We start from the raw sequence: 13,616 nt of genomic DNA, 5'->3' as shown, positions 1-13,616 counted from the left end.
AGGGAGCGAACTCAAATGATAAGATGTGAAATGAAAAATTAATGCTAGGAATGAGAGTTTCATTTTCAACAACGCAACGTGCGATAAAAGAATTACTCCATCTTCATACACTATACGAGTATACACTTAGGTATATTTGGTATGATAACGTCCGCCAATTTCATTTCCAATTAGCTGAAATTGCTGAAAAGAGGGCGGAGTCACAGGAAATGATTCATCGTTAGGAAATTATACAAAGCTATATCTACGTAGTTTTCTGTAATGATTTTTCCAGAAATTAGTACTGATTACTGATTACTAAAGCCGTAATTTGGACAAAGAACTGGAAAAGTTTCAAATTGAGAAAGGGTAGAGACTAGAGAGCGCACTATCTCGCCTCCAAATACTCAAGTTGATTTTAAGAACATACACAAGAATTCTCTTCCAAGTTCCAACGCTCGAGATTTTATATGTTTTTTACCCTCCAAATACTCAAGTTGATTTTAAGAACATACACAAGAATTCTCTTCCAAGTTCCAACGCTCGAGATTTTATATGTTTTTTACTACAGCACTATCTCGCCTCCAAATACTCAAGTTGATTTTAAGAACATACACAAGAATTCTCTTCCAAGTTCCAACGCTCGAGATTTTATATGCTTTTTACTACTCATTTCCTCTTCAGAGCAGAGATATTTGAGAGCTTTTTTTTAGACCCAACTGAAACCCCATAGGCCAATACGAAGTCTGGAAATCTGTAAAACGGCATTAATACTTGCACATCCTATAAAGGTGTGTCCAAACATAGTACCGGCCGTCGATCGAACCGTTTTTAGACCAGACGATTTTTGACATTTTACATGCAAATGCCACATAATACCGACACTGCCGACAGGAATGAGAGAAACAAAATACTGGTCCCGAAGAGGTTTACTTGGCTTGTATTAAAATTTTCTCCTACGTCTAAAAAGTTAATGTAGTTTTAGTCTTTCCTTCGCTTTTACGAGGATGGGCGAAAAAGCTCCTACATCAGCTGAAAGTAAGGAAATATTTAACTCTGGAATGTAGAATGTACAAGATGGGTTAGGAAAGAGGTTCTCTAAAGAGAGAGAGACACATAGGAGTTGTAGCCACAAATATGGGCAAAAAACACATAATGCCCCTGGATTGCATAACCAAAGTGACGGAAAACTTTAAGGCCGTTGAGCATGTCGACAGCGATGTCCGATCGAGCTGAAACTTTTTAGCAATTTTTTTTAGACCAAAAGGAACCATAAATCGAGTGATAATCATTACTTTTTAATACTTCGAAAATAAGGGCCAGTCTAGTATTCACAGACAATATTGTTTGTTACTCACCTGGCGTAGCTTGGATATGGCATCTGAAGATATGAACTCCTCCTTAGAGATGTGAGTGACGAAACACATGACCTGGTACTGACTTTGTCCTCTCTCCTCCTCACCCAGCACTAGGGCTTTCAGTATTTGCACTTCCTGAAACCAAACAGGACCAAATGTTACTTTGAAAATTAAACTAGTCAGAAGACTCACTCAGAATGGCAAAGGCCCAATCGAACCCAATCCCAGATCAAGTAAATGCTTCGCTTGGAGTCATTTAGGATTGAATGGGATTCAAGCTGTGCTTGGGTCGACATTGGCATTTTCTAAGTCAAAAAGTCCACGCCCCTCTACTAAATATGGACTCAAAATGGGGGTTTGGTGCGATTTGAAACTTTCATTATGTAAGTATTTATTCGGCATTTTTTACCAAGTTTGCAAAAAAGGGTTAAGAAGTATTTTCTTCGAATTTGTCCGTTTCAAGAGCTCTAGTGAGTGCATTCCGAAAACTCTACAGTAGGTGAATTGAAAAGTACACTGGCAAATTTCTGCCTGCTCCAAACAAAAACTCCCTGGAGAGAAGGAACGGGGAAAAACTTCCAGCCTGAACGAGGGAAACAAAGGAAAATTCTTCCCTTATTTTATTTAGTGCACACTAGACACTAATGTAACGGATGGGGTCTCAGGTGCTGGGTCTAGCTGGGTTCGGTTCACTGAATTTCCACTGGAATTGCTCATCCGAACTTTATAGAGGTACACGTTTTATTTGAAAAAGGAAACACTCGAGCAGGCACCTGAACCATTGGGGGCAGGCCGCGTTTTTTGCCTAGCACATTTTCATATTTTGTTCAAAGTGATAGAACCCCTCAAAAATATACACAATGTGAATTAGAACCTCTTCTCTATCTTCTTCTTCTTCCCCCCAAGGTACAGATCCGTTTCAAATATTGGCAAACATATGGCGATGTGCATCTTATAGGTGGCAATCCGGAAAAATTCTGTAGAGTTCTTACTAAACCAGGTTTTCAGATTTGCAAGCCACCCCTTCTTCTATCTAAACTCTAGAGCTCTTCTACCGTCTATCTTTGCACTATTCGTTGAAGTTCCCTATAGGAGGTACCAAAGTAGCAGTTCCAACACCTTTTACCTAATGTAATGATCACCCTAGTTTCGGGCCTGAACGAAGAATTTCCTCTGTTAGAAAATAATATGTGTGCCAGACTTTCCCGAGAAAATTTGCAGAGAGAAACGAGAATGAGGGGGAGGAAATGGAGAGGGAGGGAAGGGGAGAGCTGCAAATTCTCTCATCGTGCAAACTCGGCTTGCGCCCTGATTGACGAATGTGAAGTTAGCAAATCCAAGTTGAAATCGGGATTCTGTAGTGAAAAAACTGATATGATCTTGTGTGTGGACGGATGGAAATGATTACTCGAGCCAAATGGATTTTTCCTCAGTGATGGCCTGAAACTGATGTAAACTGTGCAGTTATTGGCGCATATGTTAAGCCGTGTCCACACATACTGGCCGTTGATCGACGTCGACTGAAATCGTCTACACTGCCTCGACAACATATAGATTCATTCACCTCGTCGATCGACGGCCGTCGACTGTGTGTGGACAGGTGGACAGAGCTCAACGATTCATACCTTATTTCAACCCATCCTAATTCCTATTGTGTGTGGTCGGCCTCAGAGTGCTCCAAACAAAATTTATGTTACCATGTTCTACCTCCCTTCTCTCTCCCTTCCATAGAGGGATGGGTTATGAAAGAGGTTCTCTAAAGAGAGAGACACATATGTATAACGAAGTGAAATAACACATACAGGAGGGTAAAATGACATGTTGATGGGTTATAAGAGGTTCTCTAAAGAGAGAGAGACACATATGTATAACGAAGTGAAATAACACATACAGGAGGGTAAAATGACATGTATTATACAGGATGTAAACATGTTGAACCGAATTTCTCATTTAATTTGACTTTCTTACCGATTTCTTTAACACCACATTATTCGTAAAAACAGATGTAGCCAAAGCCCGTACGCCATTACTCAGCGAGCCTTACACCCTGTAAATCTAAAATTTAGACAGGAAATGTTGTACACCCTGTATGCATGAAATTCAGACAGCGCCAGCGTGTACAGCATAAATTTCAGCTTGATGCAAACTGCATGGGTATCTTAGATTTATGACTAGAATTATGGGAGCGTTAATAAAATTTAGTAGTTCGTCCTCCTTCGCCTTCTTCTTCTTCTTCTCAGATTTATGACTAGAATTATGGGAGCGTTAATAAAATTTAGTAGTTCGTCCTCCTTCGCCTTCTTCTTCTTCTTCTCCTCCTCCTCCTTTTCTTCTTCATTTCCCTCTTCCTCTTCATTCGCCTTCTCTTCTTCTGCCTTCTTCTTTTCCTCCTCCACCTCCTCTTCTTCTGCCTTCTTCCTCGGAGTGTTTTTTACCAACAATTTCAATCTCGGCCCCGACACTCAAAGCGGGATGCAAATTTAATGTTGAAAACGGAAAGATTTATAGGGCAATCCTCTTTTTCTTCCCTCTTCTTCTCCTCCTCATTCAATTAATAAGAAATTAGATTTGGAAACGATACAAAACAACAGTAATAATGTCTATCATGTAATGGAACAAAGATTCTAACTTACTAAAATTAATAAACTGAAGGTACCTATTACGTCCGGTCTTTACAAAAGATTTCTAGATGTATTCAATGTGCTTTATATATGCTGCAAAGTACATTCATTGGGTATTATTACTCGTACAATTCCCTTTGAGAGAGTTAGAATACATCTCCAATTCTCCATATTGTATTTGTCTCGTGTCCACACATACTGGCCGTTGATCGACGTCGACTGAAATCGTCTACACTGCCTCGACAACATATAGATTCATTCACCTCGTCGATTGACGGCCGTCGACTATGTGTGGATGTAGGTAAACATTGGATGATAGGATTATTGAGATATTGGGAAAAAAATCCTACAATGCTGCAGTGAGCACCAAAGTTGTGACATAATAGCACAAAGAAATTGCATTTACATTTTTTTTATTATTTTTCAATATAACTCTCAGAACATACTGAGCAGAGCTTGTGCCACGGATTTAAGCTATGTCCTTGTTCACACATAGTCATCAAAAGTTCAAAAGTCAATTGATTAAGTGTGGGCACAGGTTTAGAGTTTTTATTATTTTTCAATATAACTCTCAGAACATACTGAGCAGAGCTTGTGCCACGGATTTAAGCTATGTCCTTGTTCACACATAGTCGATCAAAAGTCAATGGATTAAGTGTGAGCACAGGTTTAGAATAATAGAGGAAGCTACAGTAATTTTGAGACCATAGTTAAGGATCTTCTTTAGTTATTAAGATGAATCTACACAAAGTAACGTCAGAATCCATCAGTACCCTCTTAGGGTATCCATATTTCGTTAGGAAAGACTAACATTTGAGGAAGTGACGAGTGAAAACAACTAAAATTAACCGGTCTAATACAGCTAATACTAAATTTCGGTGTTCAGTAAAAAATTAGATCATAGGTAGATTTAACATCTCCAAAAAATTTAGATCTTCTTTTTATAACATTAACATCGAAAAAGCTCTTTTGATCTCATCTACCTAGTTTATTACTTTCTATTACTGAAGTATTTTTTCCTTATCAAACCACCGTCGTCAACCTACATTTTTTTAACACCTTTAAACTCTTCAAAGTTTACAAAAAATGTCACACCATTCCCCCCCCACCCACTCTCTTTTACTTCTCTGTACATAAAATTATGTTTGAACATAAAATAGTGCTTTTGTGTACTTAAACTTGAATGTACATCATAGATCAAACTTTGTTCTCGTGCTGCTGGAGAGTTTATTTTTATATTGGGTGAGGAGGAAGAAGAAAATAATGAGGACGAAGAGGATGGAGAAAAGGAGGAGGAGGAGGAGACGTAAGAAAAGAAGGAGGTGGAAGAAAAGGAGGAAAGGGAGAAGTGTAAACTTGAACGGGAAGGATGGGATTTAGGAACGGGCTCTAGTCTTGATTTTAAATCATTACATGAAAGTAAAATCAAAAAATCAAATCAAGAATAATAATAACTTTAGGAAGGGGAGGGAAACAGAGAGGGTAAGGGACATAAAAAGTACTTCAGAGATTGTGTCACCATCAATTTATTCAATGAAGTAAGCTCCAAGTTTTAAAACTAAACGATTTTGCATGGAGTTGGTATGTTTGTGTCAGTCTATCTCTCTGTGTGTATGTCTGTCTTTCCGCCTGTTCCACAATGACTCTCAAACGGTCTGTCCGATAGTAATCAAATTTGGAAACACTTAAAGGGGATTTTCTCATTCGCTTTTGGGTCTGAGGGCCTCGAACGAACCCTCTTTCTGGTTCACTGAACTAGTTTTTAATGTTTTTATCAATTTTATACCGTTAGATAATACCCCTCTCCCTACTGTCCATTCGAACATAATTATTATACCTACATACATATTATCTACCTACATAGAAGTATAACTATACATAACTAATAATACATAATGTGTTTTTTTCATGAGAGAGAGTAAGTACTAACTACTAATGCCTTGGCGTATTCTCCGAGTTTATTGTCTCTTTATTTCAAAAGTTTGGTTCGTTTTTCACCCGAATTGCTTTTAGGAGTCATTAGGAAAAGAAAAAACAAGTCCTGTGTTGTTTTTGTCCCCAACTTGAAAAGTTGCGAACTGATGAGAGGAGTAACGACATCATAAAAGTTAAAGTGGTACTTGAAATAGTTTTATTGTGCTCTCATTTTGTAACATTATACCTACTCCACTATTGTTTCAAAGTGTGAAGCTAATGGAGAGCGCGTAGCGCGACCGTATTCTGATATTCTCTCAAAGTGAGAAGCCGATGGGGAGCGCGATCATATTCTATAAAAGTTAGGGTAAAAGAACACTCAAATAAGCATCATTCAATAGGATAAGGAAAGTCGTGTGATGTTCACACCAGATTTTTTAAAGTGAAAAATGGCAGTCTGTTCAGAAAAGATTTTCTTGTTCACTATAACCAGGAAATTTATAATTTTAGGGGTATTTTTCATCCACCGTTCAAGTGGGAAAATAAAGATACTGGTCGGGTGGATTCTAGCACAACATCACGTAATGCCTTCAGGCACACACTCCATTTGTCAAAGATTTATAGAATTAGCTTGCTAGAGATGGGTTTAATTAAATCGATATTTTAACAATAACCTCAGGTCTGATGGTCTTTTCATACAAGGTGTAAAGCCAATAGGGAGCGCGTAGTGCAACGGTAGCATTCTTTCTGGTGAGGATTCCTACTGACGGAGAATTTTTCTTTTACTGAAATATTCTAAACCGGGGCGAAGCACGGGTAACCTGCTAGGGTAACCTTTTTCATTAGAACGGCAAATAAAATTTGAATTTTCGACCTTTTAATGTTACTTTTACGGGTAACCTGCTAGTAATAATATAATTTACTAAAATATCTAAACTTTTAAATTCTTCACTAGTTGTTTTCATTTTTTCATTCTTTCGTGGAATGAGGCACATGTAAATTTTGGTTGGCATGCAAGTATATTAAACACTAGCACGAGCTTAACTCCGTTCACAAAAGCCCAGTCTGAGGCTTAGGTGCTGGGGCAAACAGCCCTATAAAGGACGGGTTAATCTATTACGAATCTTCCAAAAAAGAGCACAAAACAACAATGGACAAGTCAGCACTCCGGTCAATTTTACTCGATAAAAATTACACTTCACACAACCTTACTAACTTTTCATTATAAACTTTCCTCATCCAACAACTCACAGGTAACGAAAGTTAGGAGGCAGAGGACTTTTCCCTCGCATTGAAGTTAAAAAAGTTCAAGTTCATACTAAAAAAAATCTGGTGTGAACATCACACGACTTTCCTTATCCTATTGAATGGTGCTTATTTGGGTGTTCTGTTATAACATTTACAATATCTCTGATCATTATTATTTTTACTTTAATGTTATTAATCTTGTCTGTGATGAAATATGTATGTTTCATCTCGTCACAAAATGTATGTATGATATCCGCTGGAATTGTGTGACAGAACTGTAGACCTCTTGCAGTAAAAGAAGAAGAAGAAGCAAACGAAGAGTAAGTAGGGTAAGTGTACCATTTATTCGCCCACCTAAAAAACGTACCCTTTATTGGCCCACCTGTACCATACGCCACATAAGTCTGATCTCGACGAACTTTTTCAAGATCTAATTTTATCAAAAGAAAGGGCTTAAAGAATGCTATCAAACCAGTAGTATTCCAAAATTGTAGTCATAAAAACAACAATCTGGTGTGAACATCACACGACTTTCCTTATCCTATTGAATGATGCTTATTTGAGTGTTCTTTTACCCTAACTTTTACAATATCTCTAACCGTTTTGTCGCTATAGCTGAAAACCGCCAAAATCGGTCAAAATCTGTCCAAAAGCGGTAAAATGCCGCCAACCGTTGCACCGATCTTAACCAAAAGTTTCGTGTCGCGTCCTTGTCACATTTGACATCTACATACCAAATTTCAAGTCTCTAGCTCTTACCGTTCTCGAGATATTTTGTTTACAGACAGACACACACACGGACCAATGGCTGAAACTTTGGATTTAGGCTCTAGGGACCTCAAAACGTGTTTTGGCACTAAAAACTGACCATCGAAAATTTGACCCTATTACATTACTTTCCTTCCTATAGGATAAGGAAAGTAAAAAGTTCGGAAAAGTTCGTGTAGAAAGCAGAAAAGCTCTACGAGTGCACATGGCAGACTTTTATGTTGGAAAAAAAAACTGAACTTGTAAAGTAATGTTATAGTTCACACAGTAAAGTCTAGATACCTAGGAGGGGAAAGCACATATTATTATCGATGTGATAACATAAATATCAAAACATAACGTTCGAAACTTCCCAGGGGGGCTGAATGATATCTAAAGTAGGTAAATACCTACTCGAGAGGTAATATACCTAGTAGGTACCTACTAAATAGATATACCTAGTTCAGCTATCTTGTGGAATACAGATATTTATCTGCTTAATAGGTAGGTAGATACTGTAGGTAGAACTCTATTCAAATATACGTAGGTAGGTACCTATAAGCTTCTTTCAGAGTCTAACAACTCTAATCAAACTTTATTGTTTTTACTAAAAATTCCCTTCAGGGATGAGCTATTCATCTTGATTTTATTTGAATGTCGAGCACATTGCATATCTAAATAGTTGTACGGCATTCATACAAATTTTCATTATGACTCATTTGTATTGAGGTACTCTACTCAACTATGAAATAAAATACCTGGGGGCATTTAGGTAATGGGTAGGTACCTACCTAGGTACTTAGGTATTTAGGCAATGGAATTCCTACAATCCATAATGGGCAGGTATGTAGCTATTCTATGCAGCTCAAGGGGAAACGTAAACCTAAAAGTGGTTAACGCCCCTCACGTCATAAACACACTTCCATGTGAGGGGAGGTAGTGTGACCTTGAATGAACCGGGCTGAGGTTAGCGGTTACGGATAGGTGTTAAATAAAATACAACATCTATGTACTAATGTACATCCAAAGGATCAAAGTACAATACCTCGGTAATACCGAGTAGGTTTTCATAAGGCTTTCATACTAGCAGAAAAAAAAATACTCAAGTATTGATAAAGTAGCTACATACAAGCACAAAACAGGCACCAGGTGCGAGTAGTACTTTCAAAGTAACAAGTAAGTATATCAGGCATACAGTTTTAATCAGCTTTGGTTTTTTTTTTTTTTTTTTTTTTTTTTTTTTTTTTTTTTTTATCATTATAGTCAACAATATTATTTTCCATTTACCCAGTAAAAAAAAAATAGTATTACTGGCATTTTCAAGTTGTTGAATGTTGCCATTATGGTTATTTTTGTCATTTTACTGTCATTCTCAATCCCCTAGCATTTGTCATCACTCTTGTGCTTGCCTCATTTGAAAAAATATTTTCAAGTGACACGTTGTACTTGGTATTGGGTATATATACCTTCTTTTGTTTTTCCTTTTCATAATGCCTTACCTTGGAGGAACTTTTCCTTTGAAACATGCAATATGGGGATTTCTAGAGCCTGTGTGACAGGTTCTTTTATGTTTTTTCACGTCATAATTACCGGTACAGAAAATGTTATGTTATTTAGCACAGGGCAGTTTCCTACAACCTCAGTGGTTAACACGCCTTTATCAAGTTTAAGTATCATAGTTTTTCTTTTTTTTGCATAAAAATTTCAGTTTTGTTTGATCATGTTTTGTAATGACTTGTTGATGTTTCCAGGTGTGAGAATGTCCTTTGCAATAAATCATGGATATTGTACGTTCAATTCTCAATTGTAGTGGATATTTCACATTGTTCAAACGTTTCGTGCTGATACCACCCCAACACACACAGATGTAAAGTTCTACTTTCTAAAATCTTTCAGAGAGGGAAAAACATTTCCTTCTTAAAAAAAAAAACTTACCCTACTAAAATCGATCAGCTGAGTTATAAGGGTTCCATCATTGCGTTGAAACTCCAGGGTGACCACATCTTGCGCTACGTTAGCTGTAATATTCTCCTGAACTACATCTCCTCCCTGTAACAGATTCAAATTTGTAAAGTTAGAAAAGGAAAGCACTTCACTAGAAAAATTTTCACTTCATTTTCCTCGACTAGAAAATTCCAGATATCAAAAACAATACTCCTAATGAGAGACTCATTTGACCTTATTGGATTTCATTATTCCTCCCACCCGACCTTTTAAAACATAGATAACGTGTTTTGACACTAAAAACTGACCATCGAAATTTTGACCCGATTACATTACTTTCCTTCCTATAGGATAAGGAAAGTAAAAACTGATATGATCTTGTGTGTGGACGGATGAAAATGATTACTCGAGCCAAATGGATTTTTCCGCAGTGATGGCCTGAAACTGATGTAAACTGTGCAGTTATTGGCGCATATGTTAAGCCGTGTCCACACATACTGGCCGTTGATCGACGTCGACTGAAATCGTCTACACTGCCTCGACAACATATAGATTCATTCACCTCGTCGATCGACGGCCGTCGACTGTGTGTGGACAGGTGGACAGAGCTCAACGATTCATACCTTATTTCAACCCATCCTAATTCCTATTGTGTGTGGTCGGCCTCAGAGTGCTCCAAACAAAATTTATGTTACCATGTTCTACCTCCCTTCTCTCTCCCTTCCATAGAGGTACCTATCCTTGTTACCGCTTTAAAGGGTGAGAAAGAGAAGGAGAGGAAGAGGAAGAGAAAGAGAAAGAGAGAGAGAGAGAGAGAGAGAGAGAGAGAGAGAGAGAGAGAAAGAGAGAGAGAGGAGGGAGAGACGCCATATTGGTATGTATGTAAACATTAAAAGGCGATAAAGGGTGAGAAAGAGAAGGAGAGGAAGAGGAAGAGAAAGAGAAAGAGAGAGAGAGAGAGAGAGAGAGAGAGAGAGAGAGAGAGAGAGGGGAGAGACGCCATATTGGTATGTATGTAAACATTAAAAGGCGACTGATGCTGATGCATCAATATTTTCATTACCGAGAGAACCTATATGAAAACAACATATGTTATATACCTATACCTCTATGAAAAGAACATATGTATAACGAGATTAACATACTGATGAAACATGCAGAAAACATATTGAATATTGATGATAAATTCAATGTGTACATAATTCTGTATATCCCTTATATCTTTTCTAGGGACTGAGAGCGAGAAAAAGGGAGGGAGAGAGTATTAGTAAATGGGGAGTGTGAAACGTGGTTAATCTTGGAAGACGAAAATGGGAGGAGGAGGAGGCGGCGGCAGCGGAGGAGGAGGAGGAGGAGGAGGAGAAGGAGAAGGAGAAGGAGGAGGAGAAAGAGAAGGAGGAGGTGAAAGAGGAGGAAGAGGAGAAGAAGAAGGAAGAGGCTGAGAAGGAGGAGGAGAAGGAGGAGGAGGAAGAGGAGGAGAAGGAGGAGGAAGAGGCTGAGGAGAAGGAGGAGAAAGAAGAAGAAGGGGAGGGTCCACAGTGTTTTTATTTTTTTTTCAATCGCGTAACGCACTGTAGGTATACGCTAAGGCCAGAATATTATGTATGGACACATCATATCGTTTGTTATTAATTAGAAATTAATCCTGGCTCAAATATTCCCTTCCCTCTTCCCCTCTCTCCGTCTCCATTGTTCTCGGTAATTGTGAATTCGTTCGTTATAGATGTAGGTATACGCTAAGGCCAGAATATTATGTATGGACACATCATATCGTTTGTTATTAATTAGAAATTAATCCTGGCTCAAATATTCTCTTCCCTCTTCCCCTCTCTCCGTCTCCATTGTTCTCGGTAATTGTGAATTCGTTCGTTATAGGTATAGGTACCTACTATCTGTAATAGGATAAACCTCCATCAGTTTATGAAAAAGGGAGAAAAGGGGGAGAGAGAAAAAAAACATAGATTGCCTAGATTCAAATACAACAGAAATAGAACTTTTATAAAATGCACGACGCAAACTTCATTTTGAGCAATTTTACAAAACTTACTGAAAACTTTCAACTTGAGCTAAATTCACTTCACAAAACTTCATCAAACTTTGAAATTTTTAATTAACTTGAGTTTCTAGTTTTTTTCCGTTTGCCTCCACATATCAGAATATTTCAGGTTGAGTTTTTTGAGTATTTTCAGTTTTTCACTAATTACATTTTGAAAAAGCAATTTGAATTTTTAATTTAGTAAAGTCTCGTAATGTTTATACCGTATTACCGTCTAAGTTGACATGATAAGAGGGAGAAACGAGAACGTCTAGCTAACTAAATCTAAAAACACGGTACACACCTTGCAATTTATAGTAAACTTAATAGTAGAAAAGGGTTCGTGAGCTTGTAGATATTATTATTCTTTGTAAACGGTGAAGGTACCTACCTAATCTACGTGTATACAGTTCACCTAATGTTTAATTTCGCTGGTATCTACTTTAGGGTAGGGCTAGCCGTACCTTATGCATTACATGAACGCCCTCCGAACCTGTGTGCAAAAAGGGCTCTCCGTTTATTCGTAGGCAGGTGGCATGTAAACATGACTTTGTAAGATATAAAACGAAATAAAGAAAGCATTTCTATTTGCTTCTTCACTCAAGAAAGCAATTTAGATCTGACCCAACAACCCAAAATGGCCAAATTTTCGAATAAATCCGTTCTTGCTCAAAGTTTCTTTCAGTTCTGCATTATTAGGTTTTATTGCTGAGCTTTATTGCCAAACTTACTTTAGAAAAGTCGGTTTTAATGGCTTTCTTGAATTGAAAAGTTTCGTAATATCAAAACCTCAAGGATTGGACATTCTTGTTTCCAAGTCAGTAAGCCCGGAAGGCCCACTAGTTGAAACTCCCGCGGGGGAAAATGAGTTCCAGCGATGATGAATCATCAGCTTATTCCTCTTCAGATGGCATTGAAAAACCCAAAACCTCATTCAGTCCTACTCTACTGCAACATTATGTGGGACAGAAGTATGCCCATCTTGCTAGTCTAGACTCAGTCAGAGCCATCGCAAGGAAACATGGCAATAAAGTTCACATCATTGGCGACTGCAAAGCGCTCAGTAGTGATATGCGACATGCGGTCAATTCTCTGGACACGATAATCTACAAAGCACTCAATTTTGTTCGCAATATCGACCCCGAATGGGATCTACAATTGATTCGCTTTGAAACCATCTCGAAACGACCCCAAGTTGTACTTCCCATGGGTAAACTATAATGCCTTTAGGACAAACAGGAATTTTCAAACTTTTTTGTTAGCTTTTACAGTTTACGACACATTAGTGACCTTAGGCGAAAGGGTCTTGTTGAGACAAGGCGAAAGGATCTCCCTATTTCCTCTGGATGTCCTCTAGGTTCGGACAAATCAGTGCGAACCCAGGGCGCATATTATCATAACTTTGCATTTCTATTCCGTCAGACGAATATCATCGCAAACTGAACAAGAAGGAGCAGTGGAGTCGTCGGTTTACATCGTGCGAGTACATAATGATCCCTCATCCCAAGTTCACGACCTACATTGCTATGGACGACTCGTACAAAGATGCCCGGCCTCCGCCTATGGCAAACCCTTGCGAAGTTTTCGCACGCGCTGTGGAATATGAAGATCCGCTGCCGCCGAATGTGTTTGATGAGTGGGTGAAGAATGCTTTGATGAGCAAGACAGCTGAGGAAGAGGTGGAAGACGAGGAGGAGGTTGAAGAACCTGATGATCAGAAGGCGGAATAATTCCTCTTTCTAGAGAGTGAACCTTGCTGATTCCGACAGT

General features: G+C 38.3%; 2 protein-coding genes across 2 annotated transcripts; one reads left to right on the top strand and one right to left on the bottom strand.

The window, feature by feature from the left end:
- Positions 1-1,337: 1,337 nt before the first annotated feature.
- Positions 1,338-12,334, bottom strand: LOC103512810 (out at first protein-like; the record flags this gene model as incomplete). Its single annotated transcript, XM_026826192.1, has 3 exons — positions 12,311-12,334; positions 9,803-9,916; positions 1,338-1,472 (listed from the first exon to the last, which is right to left on the bottom strand). Coding segments are annotated over exons 1-3 (258 nt in total), but the record flags the coding sequence as incomplete, so codon positions are not given.
- A 158-nt stretch (positions 12,335-12,492) lies between these two features.
- On the top strand, positions 12,493-13,616 carry LOC103512805. Its single transcript, XM_008477594.2, has 2 exons — positions 12,493-13,056; positions 13,269-13,616. Exons 1-2 carry the CDS (start codon positions 12,711-12,713, stop codon positions 13,574-13,576), a joined length of 654 nt encoding a protein of 217 aa, XP_008475816.1. The 5' UTR covers positions 12,493-12,710; the 3' UTR covers positions 13,577-13,616.

Source organism: Diaphorina citri, unplaced genomic scaffold (assembly GCF_000475195.1).
Source record: "Diaphorina citri unplaced genomic scaffold, Diaci psyllid genome assembly version 1.1 scaffold886, whole genome shotgun sequence".
NCBI classification, from domain to species: domain Eukaryota; kingdom Metazoa; phylum Arthropoda; class Insecta; order Hemiptera; family Psyllidae; genus Diaphorina; species Diaphorina citri.
This window is presented reverse-complemented; position numbering and strand designations above follow the sequence as displayed.

Coding starts and splice junctions, on each gene's coding strand:
- LOC103512805 (XM_008477594.2), top strand. CDS start 12,711: ATGAGTTCCAGCGATGATGAATCATCAGCTTATTCCTCTTCAGATGGC. Junction 13,057..13,268: donor CCAAGTTGTACTTCCCATGG/GTAAACTATAAT, acceptor CTATTCCGTCAG/ACGAATATCATCGCAAACTG.